Source organism: Falco biarmicus, chromosome 11 (genome assembly GCF_023638135.1).
Source record: "Falco biarmicus isolate bFalBia1 chromosome 11, bFalBia1.pri, whole genome shotgun sequence".
Lineage (NCBI taxonomy): Eukaryota > Metazoa > Chordata > Aves > Falconiformes > Falconidae > Falco > Falco biarmicus.
In genome coordinates this window covers 31,223,923-31,249,404 of record NC_079298.1, presented here as the reverse complement: position 1 = coordinate 31,249,404, position 25,482 = coordinate 31,223,923, and the positions used below count along the sequence as shown (strand labels likewise).

General features: G+C 39.4%; 1 protein-coding gene across 8 annotated transcripts in view; it reads left to right on the top strand.

Annotated features, from left to right (window-relative positions):
• Positions 1 to 25,482, top strand: part of CEP350 (centrosomal protein 350) — a 76,484-nt gene that overhangs the window by 11,047 nt on the left and 39,955 nt on the right. For 5 of the 8 annotated variants that reach the window (XM_056356340.1, XM_056356336.1, XM_056356337.1 and 2 more), the window contains 16 exons: positions 111 to 196; positions 1,867 to 1,910; positions 2,859 to 2,973; positions 3,737 to 3,869; positions 6,091 to 6,704; positions 7,229 to 7,339; positions 11,101 to 11,214; positions 14,288 to 14,431; positions 15,255 to 15,910; positions 16,569 to 16,690; positions 18,177 to 19,240; positions 20,560 to 20,713; positions 21,886 to 22,049; positions 23,017 to 23,206; positions 24,672 to 24,892; positions 25,014 to 25,177. In XM_056356340.1, coding sequence (XP_056212315.1) covers positions 124 to 196; positions 1,867 to 1,910; positions 2,859 to 2,973; positions 3,737 to 3,869; positions 6,091 to 6,704; positions 7,229 to 7,339; positions 11,101 to 11,214; positions 14,288 to 14,431; positions 15,255 to 15,910; positions 16,569 to 16,690; positions 18,177 to 19,240; positions 20,560 to 20,713; positions 21,886 to 22,049; positions 23,017 to 23,206; positions 24,672 to 24,892; positions 25,014 to 25,177 — 4,083 coding nt within the window. In that variant the 5' untranslated portion in view covers positions 111 to 123. Of the gene's footprint in view, positions 1 to 110; positions 197 to 342; positions 410 to 1,866; positions 1,911 to 2,858; positions 2,974 to 3,736; positions 3,870 to 6,090; positions 6,705 to 7,228; positions 7,340 to 11,100; positions 11,215 to 14,287; positions 14,432 to 15,254; positions 15,911 to 16,568; positions 16,691 to 18,176; positions 19,241 to 20,559; positions 20,714 to 21,885; positions 22,050 to 23,016; positions 23,207 to 24,671; positions 24,893 to 25,013; positions 25,178 to 25,482 lie in introns of those variants that run through there. The other 3 variants (XM_056356341.1, XM_056356338.1, XM_056356344.1) reach the window with 2 other exon arrangements.

Sequence of the window (25,482 nt, the reverse complement as noted above, 5' to 3'; positions counted from 1 at the left end):
ATATGAGTTGAACGTTCATCTTAGTGATCAAGGTTATGTTCTCTTTAGCATAAGATACATTGGTTCTCACTTTATACTTCTTTGATTCTTACATGACTATTTTTTTGTAGCTAAATTGACACAATGTGGAGCAACAAGTCAAATGAGGTGCCTCTACAAAATCCAAGACATAACCAAAACAAGGATGCTACCAGAGGTATGGACTTTCTCTGTTCTATTGTCTTGTTTGTGAAGATGTTTTATCATGAGTTGTTTGAAACTTTGGGGAGCTTTTATAGAAAGCATTCTCCTGCCTCAATTTGAAAGCTAAGACCATGTGTTATATGGCTTCTTTTTTTGCAGGGGTAGCAGTTTCATGCTTTGGTCTGCAGAGTATTTGCTGATCTGCATTAGGAATTGCCAGCCTATGGTATGGTTGCCAAGATGGCACAGAGACAGATTTTTTTTTTTTTTCTGGGTGCTGTAAAGGAAGAACAGTGCAGGAACAGAAACTGGGAGCTGTAGGCTCTTGAAAGAAGTGAGGAAGAGCCTGAGAGGCAGTTCCTCCTGACTCTTCTTCCTCAGTTCCAAAGTGGTGAAGAGCTGAAGACACTTGAATAGCAGCAGTACATTCCCACTAAGGTGACTTGCAGCACTTTTGTCTCCCTGAACTGGAGAGATCCTGTTAGCTTTTTACTGTCATGATTACTCTGTAATTTGGGAAAGGAGGGGGCAAAAAAAAAATTATAGTGCATCCCTGAGAGGAAGAAAGCTGTGGTCTACAGAGCAGCTGAGTCTCATGTTAAGTCTGTGGTTCAAGATCAGTCTTATGATCTACACTATGACAAAACTGGACTCCAGAAGTTATTTTGAAGGTAGAGACAGATTATATATCTGTATCTGTAAGAAGACATTATTGCTGATTGTTTCCTGTCATACGTTCAGTTTCTTCTAAAACTATGTACCTTGTGGAACTGAGGTGTTCTGTAGACATGAATCACCATCTCCTGAAGTCAAAGCAAAGCTGTTTCTGTGCTACTTCCTTGACCCTCTTCCTTTCTGGTGTTGCATTTTACCTCAAATGAAATGGGAAGGTTTTTTACTATCAAGAAAAGGGGTTTTTTTCAAATTTTTTTTTAAACTTTAGTACTACTACTCTCCATGGTTCTGATGCATAGTAAGGTTTTGGACGTTGCATTGTGTAAACTATTAGATTGGAAGAAACCCATTAGAAACCAAAAGAAGAGGGGAACTGAGGAAGTAAATATTTTTAGAAGAAAATGCTGCTGCATCCTACTGAACTAGCTTGCACATAGGGCACATGATATGTGTTTAGATTAAAAGGCTGAAGCTGATTAGTGCCTCCTGCTTGTTCTTTGCAAACATTGCTTCTATTTTATTTCTAGGGTGTACAGTTCAAAAAGATTACTATTCAAAATTCACGTGTTCAAAGCTTGATTTTTGAGTGGAGCCTTTCAGTGACCATGTATTCATGCTTAGTTTACTGAAGAAGAAAATGGAAGGGGAAAAGAAATAGTTAAACTATAGTCTAATGGGAAAACATAAGATATTGGTGTTGGGGTAGATAACCAGCTTTACTTTATCTTCTAAATATCTTCTATAATTTGTGGTAGATTTGCTTTCAACTGTAATAATGCATTCAACCTAATCTAGTGAACTCATTACATTTTACATTAAATACTTTATTGCTCTGTTAAGATGAGTCTTGACTAATAATAGCCTCTTATAGAGAAGATTTACAGGCTGAACTGAGTCATGCAAAGAACTTGATTAGTGAGCCCATGGAAATTGTTTTGAAGCAATGTTTTATTTCATTGTTTTCCATGTACTAATGAGAAATTTATTTCTTTGTTTCTGCCCTGTAAGATCTAACCGCAGCATGGGCTACTTTTTCGCAGACTAAGGCTGCTGTAAGTACTGATTTTTTTTTTTCATTTTTTTTTTTTTTTCCTTACTCCTTTTCAAATCAGTTAATGGCTACAAAAGCTGTAACCAAAGTATTATTTTGCTCGGGGATTGTTAAACAAGTTGAAAATAGGGCAAGCAGTTGGAGTACATGCATGCTGAACATGGTTGCATCTTGGAAAAAGTTTTCTACATACAGCAGAAGAAATTTTTGCCATGGCAAGCTTAGTCTTGAGTGTAGTGAAATGTGCAAAGCCTTGAGCGTAATATTACCTTTCTGTTTAAGAAAGAGGTGACTTCTCATTTTTCTGAACACTTGAAAAAACTGTTCTCTCCTGCTTACCCAAACCAGTCAGAAATTGGGACACCACTAGTGTATTTCATAATTTTCCATCTTTGAGCACTGGAATTGCTGTCTTTCTGTGGGAAGTAGATGCTTAAGATACCATACTAGTTCCTAAAACCTGGCCTCAGTGAAGCCAAGCAGCTTGTTTCTTTGGGGAATTCAGCTCTTTCCTATAGCCTTGTCCTGTCTTTTTTTAATAGCTGAGCATTGGTGTGGGGTTTTACATGTGGAATCTGGTACCATGCTCTCTTTTGAAAAGAGTATTATAGAATTTATTCCAAGTGGAATTAATATTTCATTCAGGCCAAGCATTAAGACTCTGAATGGCATGTTTTTATTCTTTTTTTCACAACAGCCTACTTACAGAAACAACAGTATGCAACAAAACCTGATTTAGATAACCTTTTTAAACAAAACTTCATAATCTGAGGTAGTTTCTGGCCATAAGGCCATACAGTTTTGCAGCATCAGCCTTGTGAAGTTGCTTTTGCCTGCAGTTTTATTCTTCTTGAAAATGGGGGGAAATTGGTCATCTTAGGGGGAAAAAAACCCTGTAGCTTAAAAATTGAAAGCAATATTCTAACTTAACATTATGTTCAAATTCTAGCTGCGTCATATAGAGAACAAGTTGGAAATAGCTCCCACCAGCACAGCTGTATTTGATTCTGTCATGGACGCCAAGAAGCCCTCTGCTAGCGGTAGCAGGAAAATAAGCAGAAAGGGTAATGTATTGTTGCGGACATGGCGTGTAAGGCAGGGGGAAGCCACTGTATTCTGGGGAAACTTGATTTCTCATCCCTGCCCGTAAATTGTCTCCTGCTAATGATCTTTTTTTGTGAAACACTAATTGCCCAGGAGAAAATAATGTTTTCTTCCCTTAGCTTAGGAAGGACGGTGTGCTATCATAGCCACTTGGTTAGAGGCAGTGAGAGAACTCTCCCCCACTGTGAGTGAGCAGTGCTTATCCCATTCCATTACCATGTTTTTGTGGCGGTTTTGGGTAACGGTTGTAGATGCCTATGTTTACACTGGGCTAGCTGTTTATTTTTTTTAATGTTTGACAACTGTTGTGCCCTAATAGAATGCTAAATCTGATGCTTCCTTGATTTCATTTAAGGAGAGCATTTGCTTGTAAGAAATAAGCCCTTATTTTAAATACTATGTAGAGCATTCTGGTAGCGTGCCACTGGAGAACAGACAGATCGACCTCTAGTGGCAACACAGTCAACTTTCACAAATGTAATTACTTAAAATTAATGTTTAAGCATTATTATTTCTCTTTAAATATGCCCATTGTTTCAAGCACTTACCACTTTGCTCCTAGTTGTTGAAATCAGGTTGTTGAAAAAGAGAAGGAGTACTTAAAATGCTATTTTGGAGTCCTGCTCGAATCTAAGAAAAACTGTGTTCTTAATTGTTAAGCCCCAAGAGCTTTCTCTTTCTGGAGAGATGGGTACATAGAGGATTCTTTGATTTCTGCTTCAGCTTCCCGGTCCTCCAGCCAAAATAAATCAAGCAAGGAGAAGTCCTCACGGAGCCCTCTTCGAGTGACCACTCTTGAAAGCAATGTGAAAAAAAGCAATCGTGTGGAATTTCGTGAACCGTTGGCTTCATACAGGTTAGTGCTGGGGCAGCTGACAAAGAAAAAATATGCTAAGATCAGAGTTAAGCGAATAGTGATGATTTTGACAACTCATCAAAAATTGATTTGATTCCTCCCCTCTGCCAGCCACATGAGCAGCATGTGATGTTGGACAGAAGTGTCTTCCTTTTTAAAAAATGTTACAAATTTATTTTTTGTTTAGTGAATATGAGTTTACTAAGTCCAGAGTGTTGAAATGGAGCCAGATCATCAAGATGATGTGGCTGTGGCCTCAGAGATTATCAAGATGATGTGGCTGTGGCTTCAGTGGCCTGATAGGTTTGATAGGTATTTAGTTTCAGTAATAAGGACCAAAAAGAGTGCTTCCTCATGCTTTTCCAGCATTGTTTCATTAGTTCTTCAGCACATGTTCCCAAATGTATTACCATAAGACACTGTAGAGCAAAACCATCTAGTACTAAGGATGCAGTTGGCTTTTGTGTGTGTGAGAAACTCAAATATGAACAGCTGTATTAAGGGGAAAGAGTGGTACAGAATATTGCAGGCCATAGAATGTGGTGTGGCGTGTGAGCAATGAAGGAACGTGTGGAAAGCCTGTTTTTCGTAGCCTGCATTAAGTACTGTAGTGGATATAAGGGGCCTCAAAAGCTTTCAAAAAGAAAGAGAACCTGCAGCAGAAATAAACTAGTTATAACTTGCTGTAATATCAGAGCCTAGAAGACTTGTACCATAACTTCCTCAATTCCTTGTGTTCTATATGTAGCGTGTGTTCTTCACACAGGCATCCCTGATGAGTAGCTTGGTTGGGTTAGTAATAGGTTTTTATTGGATTCTAATGCATACTTTGCATTTTTTTCTGAATGTTGCCCCAGTGAAGTCAAATTGCTGTTGACCTGATTAGAGTGGAGTTGGAAGAGTGTGGTTTTGTTTTTGTTTTGGTTTTGGTTTTTTTTAATTCCACTACATATCTATTAATGATTGTTATCCTAACCTCTTAAGTTTTGGGCTGGGTAATCTTGGGTCAGTTTTGTTAACTGAACAGCTGTGTTGTCTACCTGATCTGGAATAACTTGCATACATCAGTTATTTGACTTAAAAACATGTAGTAAATCTTACAGGCTTCAGGAGAAGAAGAAAATGAGAGCAGCTAGACTCGTGTCATTATATCCAGTCAAAAAGAATAGCCTTCTTACAGGAAGAAGTGTGTGTGGTATTGGGGGAGATAAATTTGGGGATTAACATCAGAGCTGCTATGTTAACACGTTATTCATTCTCTGAGAACAGCCTGTAGTCGATGCTTAAAGTGTGCATAGGAAAACAAAAGCAGAATAATGGGTAGAACAATCTGTGTGTGTATTTATATACATTTTTGGTGAAATTCTGTGCAATTAAACCACTCAACTTTTATGTTGATTGGTAATGATTACTACACTATATAACAGGAGTGTGCTACTAGGGAAAGAGAGGTAGACGGTTTTGCAAGTAAAATGTTATGACCTGGCTTAAATGAGTTCTTTAAACATACTTGCTGAAGAAGCAAGCCAAGTAGCTTAGCTGCCGGATTTTCACATCTTCAGCACTTCTTTGGTAAAAATGTTAAATACATTTTTGCCCTAACAACATATGTACCATGAGTCTGTTCAAATATAGAGATTTTTTCTGTGAAAAAATGCTAAGAGAGCCTTAGTTTGTTGAATTATAAGCTTTCAGTAAGCTTTACATTTGTTGCAATACAGACAGTTCACTCTGAAATTCTTGTCAGGGGCTTGCCTTTTTAATGCTAAATACAGGGCAGGGTTTTTTGGTGCAGTTTATTTGTTTTCTCAGCTAGTTAATGTGCTGTCAAGGAGCTCTGCATGTGTGCATTGGTTTGTTTTAGAGGACATATTAATTATGCTTAAGTTTTACACTTGGGTTTTATTTAAATCTTCTTTAAACTGAAGGGTGACATTGCTGCTTGCTGATTTTCTACATGCACTAATTTCAGCTCTTCAACTTTATATATAGTCCTGTTCAGACAGAGACTGCAAAGAACAAAATTTTGAACAGAAACCTCTTTCAGTTTTGTCAGACTTGCATTGTTAAATGTGCGGTGATCAAAATTTAAAAGAACTTGCCTTTAAAGTGGAGGCAAAGTGTAGGAAGTAATTCTTTTGGTTAACAAACATGTTGAGTTGAAAGGTACCACAGTTTTGTTTCTGGTGGTGACTGTTTCTTTTTCCTTCCGTTACATCAGGGATACATACAGTTCTCTACCTTACCACGGTTCTAGTCAACTTGAGGCCAAGCAGCTGCTCTCTACTTTGGACTTCAGTGAAGCAGAAGGGAAGACTGAAACAACAGGCCATATGATATATGACCGAGATGAGCGGGATCTACACAGCAGAGATTTTGAAAGCCCATGTTCTGCTGCAGATGAGACTGTTGTTAGATATTTGAATGACAGACCAGCAGTTGATGCCTTGCAGAATAATGAGGCATTTCTTAAGGTTGCAACACCTCCACGATTGGAAGATGAAAAAAGTAGTGGCTCCAGAGGAGATGAGAGTAGCACTAAAACTCCTCAGAGTAACACATCCCAGGACTGTGAACTAAAAGCATCTTCCCCTTCTGCCACGAGTACTTCTAGTGCTCATAGGCTGGAAATCTTGAAACGGCGTCAGCATGATGCTAAGTTGGAGAAACTGAAGGAGCGGATTCGAAAGCAGTGGGAGCATTCTGAAGAGCTAGTTGGCAGAGGACAGCACTCGGGGTATGCTGAGCAACCTGTTGTGATCACAAACATGGAGAGTGCAGTGACTCCCAAAGTCAGGAAAGTGGCAGTTGCACCTGCCGCTCCATCATACAGAGGTACGGAGGTGCAGGACCCCTCCCTGTTGGTTATATGTGGTGAAGGAGCAGAGTTCAATTCATTGAGCAACATGTCAGAGTATGGATGTGACTCATAGCTGTGTTTGGGCAGTACAGGAGTGGATAGCATGGTTTGATTACAGGACAAGAAGGAAATTAAATTCTTGCCAGTTTACAGAAGTGTGGATTCTTTCGAAACTCTTCCTGTCTCTTCTTACAACTTACTGTAGAAAAGAAGCTTGCTGTATTCGTGTTTGTGTTTATTTCAATATGTTTTTTTATGATATCAGAGCTTAATAACATTGTATTGGCTGAGAAAGCCTTTCACGTTTTGAATAACCTGTTCTTCACCCAGTCCACTGTTTTCCAACTGTGAGCAGGTGGCAGACTGGTATATTGCTTTCTTACCATTAGAAATTCAAGTAATTCCTTTCTTACTTGGCAGTTTCCCACCCCTTCCACCCTGAAAAACTTTATTTACATTTTACACAGTTATGTTAAACTCTTAAATTGTTTACTTTCAGGTTTCAATCCTGCCGAAACAAAGATTCGCGCTCCAGATGGAAAGATCTGGCATGAGGAAGAATTTCACATTAGTCGGGAGCTGTACAGAGATATAGCACTCCAGTTAAAGGGTGAGACTCAAACTGAGTTAAGTCACACAACCTTCTCTTAAGAGGCAGAGAAATATATTTCGTCAAAGTCTGCAAAGTCATGGAAACAAAAAAATTGAAGCAATGAGTGTTAAATTATTGTACTTCTCTCCACAGAAGTAACTTGAACACTAAAACAAAAAGATCCTTCTGCCCATTCTCTCATTAAAATGCTTTTAATAGAAAATCAATACTGAAAAGAAGCAAATTATGGCTTTTCTTTGAAACAGAAAAAGAAAAAAAAGTCTTCATTAGAACAATCTTTGTTTAATTTTGTAACATCTCTATACATGTTTGCATGAATGAATGCAATTTCCTTTTTAGAAAGACAAAACCACATTGGATTTTGATGAAACCTGTATTATCTCATGGGAACAACTTAGATTTTTGAGGGGTTTGCCATTTTTTAACACCATGAAAGTGGTATGTGCACCATATACAGTATAATGAAGCCTGAATTCTACTTCCTTCAATATGGTGTTAACAAATTGTCAGTCCTGAAGCTTCTGTGGGAATTGTTAGTGGTTTAGTTGGAATGTATGGGAATCTAAAGGGGAGATGGGGGGCATGTGCTGTGGAAAGTGGAGTACGTAGCCTGCAGTAAAGGGGTATGCCTTCAGCTATGTGTGATGGTGAGATTATATGTCATTAGGTTGGTTTAATATCTCTGAACTTGTAGAACTTTTATTGCTTTATGTCAAAATTATCCAAATCTTGAAGTTCTTGGAGAAATTTGTGTCCCAGATATTTGTACACATGGACGTTTTTAGACATCTTACCTCGATTCCCTGAGGAGGGGGAGAACAGGTAGACCAGAAGATTTAAGAACCCTTTTAAATAATTTAGATTTTATTTCCTCTACAGCTCTTTTACCTTCAGTATTACAAGGCTTGGGTAGGATATGGGAGGGGTGACTGTAACTTGCAGGGGTAAATTAACAGGACGTTGCTTTTGGGGTTTATTCTACATGAAGGTGTAGGAGAGAATGTTGAATGTTAAAAGCTTAGAAAACTGTTACTTATTCCTCTTTGCTTAACGGTCTTTTGAAAAAACATTAAATACCATTGTTGCAAAATGGCAACACAGGAAGAAAGATCTTTTTTTAGGTGATGAGCTCATTTAGCAACACAGTATTCTGATGCTTAAAACTATGAGCAAAGACAATTAAAAAATACTGTGTTTGCTTGACTGATGTGCTGCTAGAAGACCAAAACAGTAATATATGCTTTATGTTTTCCAATGTACTGCTCCAAAACCCAGCCTTTATTAATTTTTCATCTAGAAAACTGTAATACCATTGGTAGCTCTTTTCTCTGGGTGATCTAGGGTGGCATGCCCAAGTGTGCTTTTTGATTTGTTATGCTGGTTACAGCAGAGGGCTGTAAGATTGAATTGCTTTTGACTGACTGGGTTGGGGGAGGGGGAGGAGATCAGGTGAATAAAAAAAGAAGAGAATGGAAAATAAAATCCCCAGAGCACCGCTAGCTTTGCAGCTTAAGTGTTTGCATATTAAAAATAACTTTTCTCATTGGTTGAAATGTCTAAGACCAGAGGAAAATGCGATGAGATTGTAAATCTGTAGGTGTCTTTGTATGTTGATAGTATAGTGGCTGGTATGGAAATTATTAGATTCCAGTTTTCTTTTGCTTGTACAGCTTGACAAGGTACTGAGGAATTTTTCTGGAATCACTCATTAAAAAAGTTTAGAAAGAAGAGCTGCTGCTTTTCAGTAAAATTGTTTGGCAAATACGCCATTCAGCATCAGTCCATGAAAGTAATGCCAGATTTCTAAGACTTTCAATGCACACTAGCATTTTAATTATTTTTTTTAAGTTTTGACAAGCATAATATAAATGACTCATGAGCTCTTTATAGAAATCCAGATTTTTGAAAAGTTTCGTTGAAGAGGTCCAGTTAAAAAGGTACTTGGATCATGTGTTCAGTGGACTTTTGTCTGCAAAAGGAAGGAGCTGCGTGTATATGTTCACCTGGACTCCTGTCCATAGAACAGCTGTTGTGGAACATGTCTCCTTTCTGACCTGAAAAGGTTATATTGAATAGCTGATTCCAAGTGATCAAATGCTGGTGCTGCATGTAACACGTACTGTAAATGTATTTTTAGATTGTCAGACACTATCTATCCATGTGTTAATTCTATATTAAAGTTACAGTGTGTGGAGTTTCAGGTGTGTATGGTCAGCTGTATCAAAATTGTTCTGTGCTCTCTAGTGCTAAAATAAGCTATAAGATAATTTAGTAATCTACAGAAGCTTTGTTTTTTACTGCAACAAGATTTTACGTGTAAGCGTAGACCATACAGAATGTCTATCTTTATTTAGTAGTTAGGCTGAAGGATATTGTGTGGACCCTGAACTTCCAGTAATTCTGTCTTAAAGATGTTTGGGATTTGCCATACTAGAACAAATTGCTGTAATACCAACAGAGTGAGCAGGAAGCAGCCTGCGGTTTCCTGGAACTAGGAAGGAGATGTTTGTCACTGAAGGAGGTGAGGAGGCAGGGCAGATTTCTGAAAATGCAGTCGCCGAGGCCTCTAGTACTTGATGCGTTGATTGTCTTCCCTGTGCTTGTTGTCAGCCTCAAAGATGACTGGAAAATTTGTAAGGAAAGGATATTAAGGGGGAGAAAGTCTCTTAAAATGCTGTTCCCACATCCTGTAATATGGCCTGTTGTTCTGTCTCTGATACTTGCTATGGGCATCCCTCAGAGAGTGGATTCAGCTGAAATTAGGGGCTGTAAAAGTTAGTATTGGCAGATACTTACCTAAATAAAGCTTCACATCTATCTGTGGAGAGGGTTGCCTCCTGGTTGTTTTAGGTTCTTTGACCACATTCTTTATGGAAGAGGAGCAAGAAAAGAGTGGTGGTAGTGGCCGTGAAGTTCCTTATCTACAGTTTGCTTTTGGGATTAAGAAAAGAGCATCTTCAAGCCATGTAAACTAAAATGCTAGAATAAGTCTTTGAGATGTCCAGTGTAGAGTGCTGAGACTGATTATACAGCTTGTCTATGCTTTGTGCCTTAGACAGCTAGGAAGCCCACTCAGTGGGATGGTGATTGAGCCACATCTCGGGTTTTGGTTTGCCCTAACTTGAAAACATGGGAAAATATTACTTTATCTTTGGTAAGTGTTCCTGGCCTCTCTAAAGTGTAAAACCCAGTTGTGTTGTGAATGAGGGCTTAAGTGATACAGAATAGTTCTGCATCACTGGGTGAATTCTGCGACGAGTTTTGCAGAAAGTAGAGCACGTGGGTGTCCTGTCTTTCATGCTTTAGCATGGAGGCAAAGAGTGAATGTGCTGTCATGTGTTAATGCGGAAGCAGCAGCTCGTGTGTTTCAGGAGTGAAGGAACTATGTGTTCTTGTGGAACATTAATGCAGTAAAATGTAGTATCTATAGTAGAAGAGAACCAACAATTGTTCCTGTCAAACTGTCAACATATCTTTTAAAATTGAAAATGAACTTTGTAAAGTTACATTATGGTGGTGCTGTGACTTCACTGTGTTCCAGTGTGTAGGTAAACAGCACTTGATTCAAAATTTTCATGCTATGAGGATTTTGAAATGCTGGACCAGGAGTAATTAATCTCAAAATAAAATTCACCAAGTCTCCCAGATTATATAGTGTTTCTCTGAGTTCTGTTTTTTCAAGGTAAATGTTGAAGCAAACTTGTTATTCTATGTTCTTTCCTGTGGAATATCACTTACCAGCTTTTGTTTGTTTTTAGAGCATTCAACAGTGAAAGGAATACCTAGTGAGAGAAACAAAGAGAAAAAAGCAACCAGACCAGTACGGAAAGTGCAAAAACTGACACAGTTGTCAATTTCAGAGTCCAAACAAGGTGACTATCTCTGCTTAGAGGGAAGGCTGTCTCATGCCCTTCAGAGATTAGTTTTGTCTCAAGAAATTAAAAATTTTAAAGCCTATTGCTTGCAAAGTCTTCTCAGATGTGCAACAGTGCTGTTGTAGTGTGCTTATAGACTGTATGCACCACTGGGGATATGTATGGTGTTACTGATTGGTTGGCTGTGCGTGCTTTTTTTGGTTTAGTTATCTGCTTTTCCACTTGCTGTGTGCACCTTACGGAAGCTGCTGAAGTATGTTGTTTCTCGGTGGGGGGGACACGACAGGTATCCTTAGGTACCTCTCAGCCCAACACAGACAAAAAGCAGTGATAGCTCTGTTCATTCTGGATCCTCCTCCTGTTTTGGTTATGTTGAAGCTGGTTAATGCTTGCTCTACCACTCAGGGAGTAATGCTGAGAGGAGGAGTGGAGATGATGTTAAAAAACTGTGCCAGTGGGACTTGCTGAGTTGCTGTCCTCTGCGAGGAGGGGTACAGTGAAGGCTGTTCTCTTGTACAATTTCTCAACGGAGAAGCAGAGAACAGGACGTCCTTCTGGCTCTTCTCTGGCTATTGTTGTTCTACACGCTGTGTCAAGTTGGTGCTGTTCCACACCTTCAGTTCTGGCTTGACCCCTTCCTAACATTTTCACTTAGTGAAAGAGTGTAAAAACATGTTCCCCAGCAAGTCTTACAAATCTTGATATTATAAAGAAATATTTATTTATTTTGCCAGTTAAGAATTTTTTACTTTCACTGTTGTCTGACATTTCTGCTGTCTATTAAATAAAAGTATTTAGAGATGACGATGTGAACAGGTTGCTGTAGAGCAGTGACTTGTAGGAGAAAATGAAATGAACTGCTTGTGCAATTCTGTCAGTACTTCTTAGTTTTCCAGTAATGCTAATTTCTGATACTGTGTGTAGCAAAAGAATTAGGGATACTTCCACATCTGCTTTATATTTGGTTTTAATTTTCATACAAAGTAAGGAGTTATGACTGCAATTGCACTACAGAGCTTATTTTTTTTCTTTAAACACATGCAAGGTTAGGCATCTCTCATACCTTTTAAGGTTTTCTATCTCTCCTTACATACAGTGACCCATAATTGGCAAACACTTTTTGAAGAAAAAATACTGCTTTAAAAAATTGTTACAGACAATTTTTTTAGAGCGTGAATATGCGTTTCTGCATGTTGTAAATCATTAGGCTGCATGTGAGTATTTTGCGGTAGTGATTAAAAGTAAGTGATAAATATGGATTTGTTCCTTCCCGTGCTGATCAATTCACACTTAAGGAACTACACTAAACTAACTTACATACTTGTGAGAGTTCCAAGTGAGAAAGGAGCACGGATTGCTTCAAGTTTAAATGGCAATGGTTATTCTCCATAATGGATTAAATGTGAGGAGAATGATGGCCTGAAATCCCTAGAAGATAAAAAACAGATCGAAGTGGCATATCCGTGATGGTCCATCCTCCTCCAGTCACAGCAGTAAGAAACTGCTTAACATAGCCAAGGCTATAAATAGCCACAGCTCATGTTCTGCTCTGTTAGCGTGTTTTAGTTCAAACAGCTGTCTTGAAATGGAAGATGAGACTTTACACCACCTTTTTAAATGCACACAGAAGTAATTGAGAACAGTGACTTGGGCAAGAGAACCCCTTTGGCTGATAAGTCTCTTTCAAAGAGGCTTGTAGTGACATGTTTCAAGTGACAGATTTATAAAATACTTGGATAATTTACAATGCAAGCAAAGAGTACTGTTAGTAAATGGATGAATAGTGGGCTGCAGACTTCTGACTGAACAGATTTCCTCCTCCTGCTTTAAAATAACAAACAGAAAAGGGACTGGGGGGACTGAGTACTGGGATTGTCAAACCACTGTCTGTCTGCTGTCCTGAATTTCACCTGAAGTTGCTTTGTTACCATGTCTTCAATGTCCTGTTGGGCCCAGAGCGCAATCCCTGTTTGTGTGGCTGTAGTATTTTCATGCTGCAGTGTCTGGGTTTGTTCAGGCAGTGCTGTCAGAGGTAGAACCTGAAACTGAGTAATTAGAAATCGACTGCAAATTGTGTATTCAACTTAGGTACTTTCCTAGCAATAAAATATTGCTGAATGGTCTGACGGGTTATTAATAATTTTCTTTTTTTATATGATGCTTTTCTCCAAAGCTCTTTAAGGTCATTATTTCAAAGAAAAAAAAAATAATATTAGAAGTTAGTGAAATGCAAGGTGAGTTGAATAAACCTAGTGTTTAATCTGACCAATATTAGGTAAAGATGCCACTGTACTCAGTTTTTATAATTTAAGTATGTGCAGGATGATAAAAATAATACTAATAACATTTTAATTGGGTTTCTGTCACCTGCAAGGTAGTCTGCTCTTGCTTTAAGTATCACCTAATAGGGTTTATCTTAACTATTTTCAGTCATGGTACAGAAATCCCAGCTAGAGGACAGTGAGCTAGCATTGGCGTAGAACAACTGCTGCTTGGCATATTTTAATGTCCTCACAAGACACCTATCTCAGCAATTAATTACCCATAAACATCTCTAAAGTATAGGGGCTTTTCCTAGAATACCAGCTAAATATTCTTTTAATATGAAGGTGAATTGTTATTTATCTTCCACCTTTATTTTTTCTTATTATTACAACATTTTAGATCCTTTTATCTTTTTTTCTTATTCCCCCTCCTTGAGTGGAGATGAACAACTTCTCAGTTACTGTACAAATATTTCGCTTCTCCCCACTAACATTTGCTTATATGTTTCAGACTTGCGTAACCCTTTTTCCTTTTTTAAGTCAATCTTTGTAGGGCTTTAATGTGCTACAGTATGTGTTGGATTTTTATGTTGTGGTGCATAGGCATGAAACACTGGTAGTTGTGCGAGTCAGCTGTTGAGTGTCTTCATGGTACATCACCATTATGACTGTTTGGTGCGACTGCAGCCATACCATTTACACAGAACTAAATGGCACAGAAATGATTAATGCTTGCAATAAATACTTTTTTGATATGTTGCAACATCCATCTAGAGCTTGACTTTTATTTAATGCTTATTGTGCAGGTGGAAACTATGTAATAAATGCATCCTCCTGGCGGGAGGGACAAAAGCTAGTAAAAAAGATACTGGGTGCAGCTCCCAGAATAGAACAGGACAGAAGAGCTGTATCTAGTGACAGAACAGGACGAGAGAGCGCTGCCAAGTCTGGTAAGTTGCACTTTTTATCACTGGACTTTTTTAATTATACTTTATTATATAACGCTACATGTCTGCAGAATAAAGTAGACTTGTGAGATAGAATGTAAGTGGTCTCTTATTAAAATAACTCCTATTTTTAACCTGGAGTTTGAGGGGGGAAATGGGGGGAGATTTTTTCACATCCATGGTTGGGATGCTTAACCTCTTCCTGGGTGGATTATCAGCTTTTCTTGGTGTCATGGGAAGCCTGCCCTGCACATGTCACTTGAGGGGCAGTACGTGCTGCAAAGGTGCTCAGGAGCTCTGGAAAAGCTGGGGAATAGGTTGCAACCAAAAAAATGGATCACCTGCAATCTGTCTTTGCCTCTTGAAGCTAGTGGGGAAAAGAGTGGCTAGCAGTGGTCCACAAGTCAGATGAATTTTCCAGATGTGCTGCATATAATGCAGAAGCTATGGTTGGGGATCGCTGCTGTACAGGAATTGTGTTTCTTCCAGCTATATCACATCATTCATGTGCATCATAAATCTTCACTGATTTTTCCACCAGCCCTTTTCAGAATTTATCCAGAATCTCAGACAGGGCAAGTAAGGGGCAGTGGTAGCTGCTGTACTTCTTATCACTGTGAGGTGGTGCAGCTGGCAAGAGTATAAAGGGTGTGAGCTCAGTCTAAGCAAAGGCTGCTGTAATCGGACTGTGACACTGAGTGAAAGCACATTTAGAGTGACATCTGCACTTCTCCCTCATCCTCACTTTTTCAGCTGTTTCGGTGATGGCATTTAATTTTCCAAATTTGATTTTTACTTGAAACATTTGACAAGTCTTATTCTTTAGCAGGCTGTATTGGAAGGACAGGTTCAGATTCCAGGCTGGATATTACCCATAAAACCTCTTCAAGAAGTTCTCAAAGGTCGAGAAGTAAAGTACGGTCTGAGAATAATCTGAAGAAACTGGAGGCTGCTCTTCCAGATGATAACCAAGAACATCATGCCTCTGTAAATAAGGACTTCCTACCCATGGAGATACGTGGAATTCTCGATGACTTGCAGTTGGATTCCATGAGTATAAAGCAAGAGAAAGATGTGGAAAAGCAGAATCAGAAATCTGGTTTGCCTTCTCAAAATGCCAGGAGCCACAGTCCAACCAAAAGGAAACCGGACAAGGTAGCTGCCAGTGAGGAGCCTCAGGTGATCTCTAAGAAACGTCACTATGATACAGATGAGGTTCGTCAGTACATCATCAGGCAGCAAGAGGAGAGGAAGAAGAAGCAGAATGAAGAGAAGAAAGCACAAAAAGAGGCAACAGAACAGAAGAACAAAAGGCTCCAAGAGCTCTACAGAAAGCAGAAAGAGGCTTTCACTAAAGTGAAGAATGTGCCACCTCCTGAGCCTTCAGCAGCCAAACGGTTACAGGAAACCTATTCTAAACTATTGCTGGAACATACGCTTTTAGAAGAGCCACCTCAGCTGCCTACGGTGCAGGAAACACAGGTACAGCTGATTCACTAACTTAATGTGTTGCAGTTGATGGCAGGAGTAGGAGGTCACATGTTTAGGAAGGTCATGAGTTGTCCTGGTCTGGTTATCATTTAAGAAGGATACAAAGAAAACTAGCTTTTCCTGAAGCATAGTGGTTTTGATCTGGACCCTCCTTGCCAGTGGCCACTTTTCAGCAGAGCAAGGCCTCCTGCAAAGGTGATTGAGATAATCTTTGTGTTATGAATAGTAGCAGAATTCTGGATATTAGCTAACAGCAGCTATAAAGGTTGGCTCTTAAGAAAACTTTAAACATGAGTCAAACTGTGATTTGAAGAGCTTTCTCTGAAGTTGCTTTCAGTGGATGAACTTCAGCAGCAGTGGGTTAAATAATTTTGCTAATCATGAACTGAAAGAAGATTAATATATGGTAAAAGACTAATAGCAAGTTGATGTGTTCAGCTGAACTAGTTCAGTATGGGAGCAAAGCTTTTTCCCCAGTATATTCTGCTGAGGCAAAACCATAAATGTCTTGTGTTTTAAGTCTTTGCGTTGTCAGAGGGATGTGGTACTACGCTGAGAAATGTAAGCCTTTTCAATTTTAATGAGACAAGAGCTTCTAAACTCCTACAGGCTTTAGCAAATGCATTTTTCTGGTTGTCTTCATTTCTAGCCCAGACCTGGTTATCAACCATCTGGGGAATCCGACAAGGAAAACAAGGCTCAGGAGCGTCCTCCTAGTGCGTCTTCAAGTAGTGACATGTCACTTTCAGAACCGCAGCAGCCGCTACTGAGGTGAGCTGTTGGGGGCCTTTTGAGAGAGAGGAAAATACTCCAGTCTTCATCTCTGATAGTTGATAATAGACTACGTTCTTCAGTTCATGTTCTAGTGAGAATAACTGTCTTTATGGCAACTGTGACGTTTCCTCACAGTTACGAGGAAGCTGATGCAGAAAAGCAGATGAAAATTTTGGATATGGGTATTTAGTGAGTCTGTAACTAAGTAAAGTGAGTGGTGGTTGCTGTTAATCTTTTGCTGGCATCAAGGGGATGTGCATTTCATACTGGGAGACTTTTCCTCTGCCATTGCCATCGGGCAAGAGAAGCTGATCATACGAATACATCTGTTGATTTTTATTATTTGCTTTGTTCAATATTTCTTATTTATTCTATTGTCTTGGATTCAGGCCTTTAGTTACTGTCTCCAAAGTACCAAAACCCTCTGCTTCTGCTTGGAAACTAGCCTTTCCCGATTTTCTTCCATGCTGCTTTTCCCCATTTTTAGTTGTTCAGTATATTGTCAAAGTTTCTCTTACTGTAAGACAAGGTGTCTAACCAAACACTTAAATATAAGGAACTAAAAATGACAGTTTCTTGCACATCCTTAGTATTCAATGTGCAAGTGTGTCTTCGTTTTTAGTTACATAATGAATGTCTGCTTCTTAAATACATACTTGCTTCATTATCTGTACCTTAACTTGGTCAAATCCATGCAGACTTTGTAAATTCAATGAGACCTGTTTCCTTTCTGGAAAAAGTTCAAGGAAGCACTAGGGATGCTATGTAGTACTGTGCTTAGAATAGGCTGCTAAACCGTATGGCAGTAAATATTGTTAGTGTAACATGGTAAGGAAAAAACATGTAGGTGCTAATAGTAGGGAAGAGATGAGACTTAAAGGGCTGCATAAGTTATTTGAAGAACCTCATAGTAAGCAACAGGTTTTTTGTGAGGGACTTTACAGGTTTCCTAGTATTCAGAATATGTGCAAGTGATGTTAGTGAAGGAACATCTCTGCAGAGCTCCTGTCATGCAAGAGTGAGCTCTCTGAAAATAAGAAAAGATGTCTTGAAGAACTTCAAACATCCTTGTATTTCCAGTCCTCTTTTTGTTTGTTTCTCTTGACTATCCTAAGTGACAGCTCCAGTGAAACATGGGCTGGGTTAAACTGGAGGGGGAAGGCTGGAGCTAAGAAATTCCAAAGAAAAAAATAAGTTTCCTCCCTTTGGAAGTCAGGAAACTTTTGGAAAAGTCTTACTGCTGCTGCTGAAAACACTCAGCTTGTTACCACCCTAAAACACACAGTACACCATAAACGGCAAATCACATTTGGAATGTGCTGGACGTTTTTTAAATAACATTCTGTAACTGTTTACAGTCCCATTCCCTGCCCCTCTGATTCCACAAAAAAGTATTTCTTCCTGTAAAATACAGTAGGGGCAATGATACTTTCGTCTAAAACTTGTATAAATCATCAACTTAAGTGCTGACTTTTCATTTCAGGAGTGATTTGATGGAGCCTCCATGGGTACAGCCAGACAGGTTGAGCCCGAGAGTCCAGCTCTCTCACCCGCAAGCTCTTATGGGCTCAGCTGGAGGCCCTTGCTCCCAGCACTGGAGTATGGAGCAGATAGACCTTTTGTCAAAGGAGTGTGATGCGATGTTGGCAGGCAGGAGGACCCATGCTGCACCTGCGGGATCGCTGACCCTGATGCCTCAGCCATACCTGAATTCATCTGCTGCACAGCAGAATCTCTTAGTAAAACCTACTGCTAACCAATATAAGAGCAAATTAGATCGGATTGAAGCTTTGAGAGCTACAGCTGCTTCCCTTTCTAGCAGAATTGAAAGTGAAGCCAAAAAGTTGGCTGGGGCTGGTATCAATTATGGTACCATGTGGAACTCGGGCCATGAATTTATGCAAGAAAACCAGGATGATGGGCGGTGGGCAAAGGTTGTGAGTCCTCCTGTGAGAGAGGAAAATGAAGATGCTTTTGCAGCCAGAATTCAAAAAATGTTGGGTACCTGTGTGTCTCATACAGCCTTTGATGACAGCCTTCCTGGGGTAGGCAACCTTAGTGAATTTAAAAAACTCCCTGAGACGATCAGGCCTCATACTGATGCAGTCAGCCTTGTAATGAGGTCCCCCACTGCTAACAGGCGTGAAGGGGTACTAGGGCACTTATCTAAAAGGCAGAGTGACTCCCCAGGGCGTGAAAACCAGGCTTACACTCTGAATAAAGCTGCAATTCCTCATGAGTCCAGCATCGAATCCATCAGTGAAGGGCCTCTCCTGAGTGACGGAGGCCTCTCTGAAGAGGAGGGAGGCCAGCACAAACAGTTGCCACTGAAGATGCTGGAGACGTTGCAAGAGAAGGATTTCTGCATTCGGGAGAGAAATGCTTTTGAGCCCATAAAGGAGTTTCAGAAAGCAGCTGAGAAGTATTTGCCACTTTTCGCTCAGACAAGTGGCACACACAGCAAGGGACCATGGGAGGAACTGGCGAAGGGAAGCCCCCACAGTGTCATCAACATCTTTGCGAAAAGTTACCAGCTTCATGGAAAAGGTAAAAATGGAAAAATTTCTCAAAGCTCTTGTAAATTGCTGCTCTCCAGTGTTACTACTCCTTACACTTTATACTTCGCAGGTTAGGAATGTGCTTTTGGATGTCTCAAACATGAATCTGTGTAAGGTTTTCTCACTTTACTTTGGGATGATAAATTATTTCCTCCTGCCTTCTTGTCTAAGGTAAAAAAGAGAAGGAAAAAACCCCGTACTTTTCAACTGGAAGAAGGTTATTTTTGTATTAGATTGCTCTGTATTTCTAGATCAATAACCAGTTCATATACTGGGCTACATGTATTAAGGACAGCCGTAGTTATGGAATTGTGAATGTAAAGTTTACATTTATTTTATCAAAAATTGCATACTAAATCTGAATTTCCCAGAACGCGTTTGGAAATGGTTCTGTCCTCCATGGAGGACAGATCCTCTGGATTGGAATGCGCATCCTTCTACTTTTATATGCACTCCAGATCATCTGTTATAACACATCATTCCTCTTTCAGTTAAGGCAGGAAGATGTATGCTTTATGCAGCACTTGTGTTACGGCTTAAACGAGTGCTTGCATGTATCCTGGTTTCTCCCTACACAAGAATAATACAGCTTTACTGTATTGTTAGAAACGTAACTTCAGTGGCTGAACCATGTGGACTTTCCTTTTGCATCTTTGCTCATATGAGTTACTTGATACTGTCTCAAAGTAGTGCAATAATTAGAGCTCCAGTAACAATATTGGATTTTGAAAAGGTAAGGTTTTGGTGTATCAGTAGGGAAAGTCTCTTGCTTAAATGAGCCTGTTTCAGGTGTTGGTGTCTTAGGGCATGCTTGACAAGTGCCTCATGCAGGACACTTCATTTGATTTTTGTATTTTGTACAATTTTATTCTTCATTTTATGAGTACTGTTCCTGTTGCCTTGAGTTCCTCATTTGGAGGAGGAATATTTTCGGAGAAGTTGATTTTTATCTTGTGCTTTTTCTTGATTCTTTTTTCCTTTATTTCCCTTAAAGATGATTGCATTTAAATTTTCTGCAGATGGCTCTACTCACAAGCACTGCGCTCTTCAAGAACGTTTTAGCTGGAGTGTGTTAATGGAGTATTCAATAATTTACAAGAAGAGGAAGACTGCATGTTGTGTTGCTAAAACTGCCATGGGATGGCTGTACTGTTGTTCTCCTGATGTTTGTGTGTTTGAAAGGAAGTCTATGTAACTCATGGTTGGGAGCATTTTAATTCCTGCAGCTTTATTACCTGCTTGATGCACATTTGCATTTGTCTTTTTTTTTTTTTTTTTTGTCTTTTCACTTCTTTATCCACACTTCAGTGTTCGATGAAAGGTCGAATGGAGGGGCTGCCCTTCTGCGCCCTTTACTGCCTGCCATGAGCCCTCCAGAGAGTGTGGTTTCTTACGAAGATGATTTTGCCTCATCGCAAGGAAGTGGCACTTTAACAGAAAAAAAGATGGCACGTGACTTCAGGTAACTGTGTGTTAGGCTTCTTGTAAAAAATCAAAATGTAGAATTTGACAGAACATAATTAATACAAAATTTCACAATATGCTGGGTATCTTATGCTATGCTGTATTGTAATACTAGCCAAAGTGATGAGGTATTTCCTTGGGACCTTGCAGTTAATATAATAACCAGCATGACTGAAGTATTCCTGTTCTCTCTCTAATTTTTGTTGTTCTTCAGTCTGGCTGGGTAACTTTAGGTGAGGTTCTTACCCTTTGTAGTCAGGTGAAAATGAGTTCTCCAACTTGTGTGGCTGCTATAATGCTCAGCTAGTCAGTCATTGTAATTTAGAAAAGGGAAAAGATACCTGAAGGTGTTAAAAAATCTTCGGTACTTCAGAATTTTATAAAAAGCCTATGATTGCTTTCAGTAAGGGTTCAGTAATGCTTAGTAATAGATACATAAATTGTCTGTAAGAACTTCTAAAACCTTTTGTTCAGACAAAAATTTGAAGACTGGAAATCCTAGACTCTTCATATGACTGCTGAATTCATGTGGCTTCCTGAATTTTCTAACACCTCTTTTTTGGTAGTGAGATATACCTACGTCTTTTGGGCATCCTGGGGGAGGTCACAAGTACTGTGTTTATACTGGTGATACTTCACCTCAGAAGAAAGGAAGGTAAAAGGCACTTTCCACACTGAAACCATGTTGGCTGCAAGAAATGGTTTCTTTCAGATTAAACTTCTTGATAGGTCTTCTGTTGGTATTTAGTATATGATGCATTACCCTCTTTTTTGCAAATTCTTTGTAATCCTTTATGGAAAATCACTCATGTATGTGTCAATTGATGATATCTACGTGCCCAGAGATGATCTATAATTCAGTCATACTTGGAGTCCTTCTTATGTTGTTCAAGCCTGTAGCTAAATTGCTCGTAAGAGTTAGTGTTGGGGAGGATGGTTGTTACCCATCTTTTACTGTTTCATGTTACTGGAAGCATGTTTCATTATGTTCAATATCATGCTAAACTTCCTCGTGTTTTAGCTATCACAGTTTTTAATCTCAAAATCGATGCTTTTCAAGATGGGCTAATTAGTTTTATCTGTCTGTCTCTAAAGTGTGGTGGATTTCTTGTGCACAATGTAATGTGGGAGTTGGAAGTCCTTCACCACTGTCCATGTGCTCCTTTTTAGTGTTGCTGGCAGCAGCAGTTCAAGCATGCAGGAGGAAGTTCTGAGCAGGAAGTCTCCCCACGAACCTCGATCTGTAGAACTTGCTTCTCAGCATTCATCTGGACCACGGTCTGCAGCCTCTTCTCGCTCATCTGCTTCCTCTAAAAAGAGAGGGAAAAAGGAACGTAAGTGCTGTACTTGACTGTAGGGTTTTGGGTTTGTGGCAGGTTTTTTGTTGAAGGAGGTTTTAGGGTTTTCTTGTCATGAAAATTGCAGTCCTACTTATCTGGAAACTGTTATCTAATAGCGATAGTATGATTTATTTATTCCTCCAGTAATTCCTTCCTAAATTCTTTTTGACTCTGATTATTCTCTGACCTTAAAATAAAATAATCTAAAATTAAATAAGCAAGAGGATGTTAACAGCATTGAAAAGTTTTCTTTTCCTAAACCAGCCTTCTAACAAATTAGTTAGTTTTAATATCATGTGAGAACTATCCTCAGATTCTGTACTGAGGAAATTCCAGTAGGCTGCTGAGAAATCAGAGTTCGGGCCACATTTATGAAAGCAACAACAAGTTTGCCTGTATGCTTCATCTTTGGATCAAAGGCAGTTTTTATAAGCGCACAAATTAATAAATACACTTATTCCTATGGTAACTTGTATATTACAAAACCATGGAGAAACTTGAGATTTGGTATACTCTCACTAGATCAGCAGTGGATAACAAGAAAAAGTTAGGTTTAAAGCCAATAAAAGGATGAGAAAAATAGGATTGGCAATTCCAAATAATCTCTTTTCCTCTTTTTTCAAAACTCTCTAGCTTACCCAAAGAAAGCTAGGCTTTATTCTGGTTATCAGTATCGAGAAGTCAAATGTGTATTTTCTTTAGATTAACAGATAGTGTGCTGAAATGAAAGCTGAATGACAGTTTTGTTGGCACTGGACACAATATGCAGAAGAGAACTTGATCTCCTGCTGGAAGCTGCCAAATTTATGTTTCTTGCTTGTTGGATTTGTAGACTTCTCACTCAAAGGCATCTTTAATTGAGGAAAAAAATTCTCAATTATTTGTTTTGGGGCTCTTGATGGTCAGGTAGTCATAAATAGAATACCAAATGTAAACTTTAGGCAATGTTGTTATTTCTTAGGGTTGGACTCTTTCAATGGAAGTTCTCACCACTTTTCTGCGGAAGAAGATAAAAGGCTTTCTGAATTAGACTGGGGAACCCAACAAGCAAAAAAATCCTTATCAAATAGCAGAATTTCTAGTAAAGATCATGAGCAGAGCCCAGATACAGACAGCACACTGGAAAACTTGTCTGGACACTCCCTGATGAGGTAACATGAACATTATAAGACTGTATGCGAATATAAGCTTGGTAGCCTTATGGCATGTTATCAAAAATGGCACTGTATTTGGATGTGCAAAGGGAGAGTAACAGAAATGATCAAATGTTAGTAAGATGGCAATGCAGAAAATGTTTTTTTTAATGACATTCAAATTTTTTCTCTTTTTTTCTTCATTTTTAAGTGAAATTAAATTTTTCATATTTTAAATACAAAAGCCTAAAGTAGGTGGCTGTACTAAGAGAAAATACAAAACAGTGATTCCTTTCCAAATGACTCCTCTGTTTTTGTAAGGATAACTGGCTGATACAGGTGTCTTGTCAGGTTCAGTACCTTAAGCATTGAAATACAGTTTTCATTTTCCACTTCTCAAGTGGTATGTAAGAAGGGAGGAGCAGAGTGGGGGAGGAGGGAGGAATAGCTGGTCAACCTATTAAGTTATCTTGCCCTTTTCAGTGGGATCCACAGACATTTTTGGCTACGCTTGTGTTCAGCTAATATTCATAAGCCTATGCAGCTCTGTGAGTTGATGCTTTTTGAGAGGTGAACTAATCCTCAGAAAAGAGTGTAGACTTATGTGGGTGACTTTCACTGATAATCCAGTATTGGATTTGAAAGGTCCTGTGACCTCCCAAGATGTGCCAAGTAAAGCAAAACATCTTCCTAAGGGAGTTAAGAAGCCGCTGTTAATCTTCTTTGGCTTAATAAAATTGGAATATTAGATTTAAGAAGTGTCTGCATTATTTTCTGTGTGTTTAAAAGAAGAGATGTCTTTAATTTTCTCTTGAGCAGTGTTGCTGTAGTATTTTACTAACTGTTTAAGTGAAGTTTTGGCCTTCAAGCATTTCATTGCATTTTAAGTGAAAGAGATCGAGACTCAGGGCAATGGCTGAATCTCATTCAGATGCATCCACATGCTGATAGTAACCTGTTTACTGTTTAAAAATACTGTTCATTGTATTCTGGTACCAAGTTATTGCCCTAATATCCTGTGAGTAGAAGCTCTTCACTCAGCCTCTCAAAACAGATGTGTGAATGCACATGCAGATGAGCGCATCCTGACTTTCTCATGCCAGGTTCCTAACAGGAGGCATTGAAACTGTTTGTCTGGCCCTGAAGAACATGTAGATATGATGTTAATATTTTTTCTGTGTGTGTATGTGTGTGTCCCTGTGCTAACTAGGTTTAATACTTGGCGGGGGGGGGGGGGGGGGGGGGGGGGCGGGGGAATAGGGTGCTCTAGAAACTTAACCTGAAACTGGGATATAGGTACAAAACCCATCTCATGAGCCCATTTCCTAAAGGCAGACTGGGCCTGTGCAAACAATAGAAGACTGTATCTTTTGCATGGATCTGTTTGGTGTGTATTAGTGGAAGAACTAGGTTATTGCTTTATTGTCTTATCAAATGGCTGGACTTAGGTGAATATTGACTCCTTCTCTTGTTTTGCTGCCAGTTTCTCAGATAAGGGAAGATCCCAGAAGACACCGACTTCTTCCCCATCTCCTGGTTCCCAAAAAATGTTGCAGTTTGATTCTATAGGCAATACAGCTGAAAGAGTCAAGTCACCTGCTGGCTTTTCTGGAAGTACAGCGTCAGGGCTGAAGCCTAATGTAGCCTTCCCCGACTTGAGTCTGGGGACTAGCAGGTCTGCAGCAGGAGCAGCCTCAGCGAGTGGTGAGTTGTTTTGGTAAAACCATACCACTCCCAGAGCAGGGGAGGGGTGGGTTTCCCCCTTTATTTTTTGATGTGGGGCACTAAAGTCTGTGGAAGTTGACTGTTAAGTTTTATCCTGCAGGATGTATGCGCTTCTCCCCTGCTGGTCTTCAGCATCGTTTGTCAGCAGAATTGAACTACCTCAGTGCTATTGAGGAGTCTGTACGACAGCTTACTGATGCAGAACGAGTACGAGGCATATCACTTGCCCAGCAGGAGAGTGTTTCTTTGGCTCAAATTCTGAAGGTAATGGAAAAATACTTCCTTGTCTTAACCTTCCTTTAACCTTCCTTTTTTTATTTTGCAAGAAAATCAATCAAATTAGGGCAAGTTACGCTTTCCTTAGCAATGCAGAGAAATCATGATGGGTGCGACGGGGCATCTTTGATGTCCAATTTGTAGGATTAATGCCTATTATCTTTCTTATTTTAAGTTGACACCAAGAAACTGGTGACTCTAGATTGTGTCACTAATGTACCATTAGTGGGAATTGCTGCTTTGGTTGTGTACTTCAGTAAAATGAAAATTTTATTTTGGGTCCCAGTGCCATG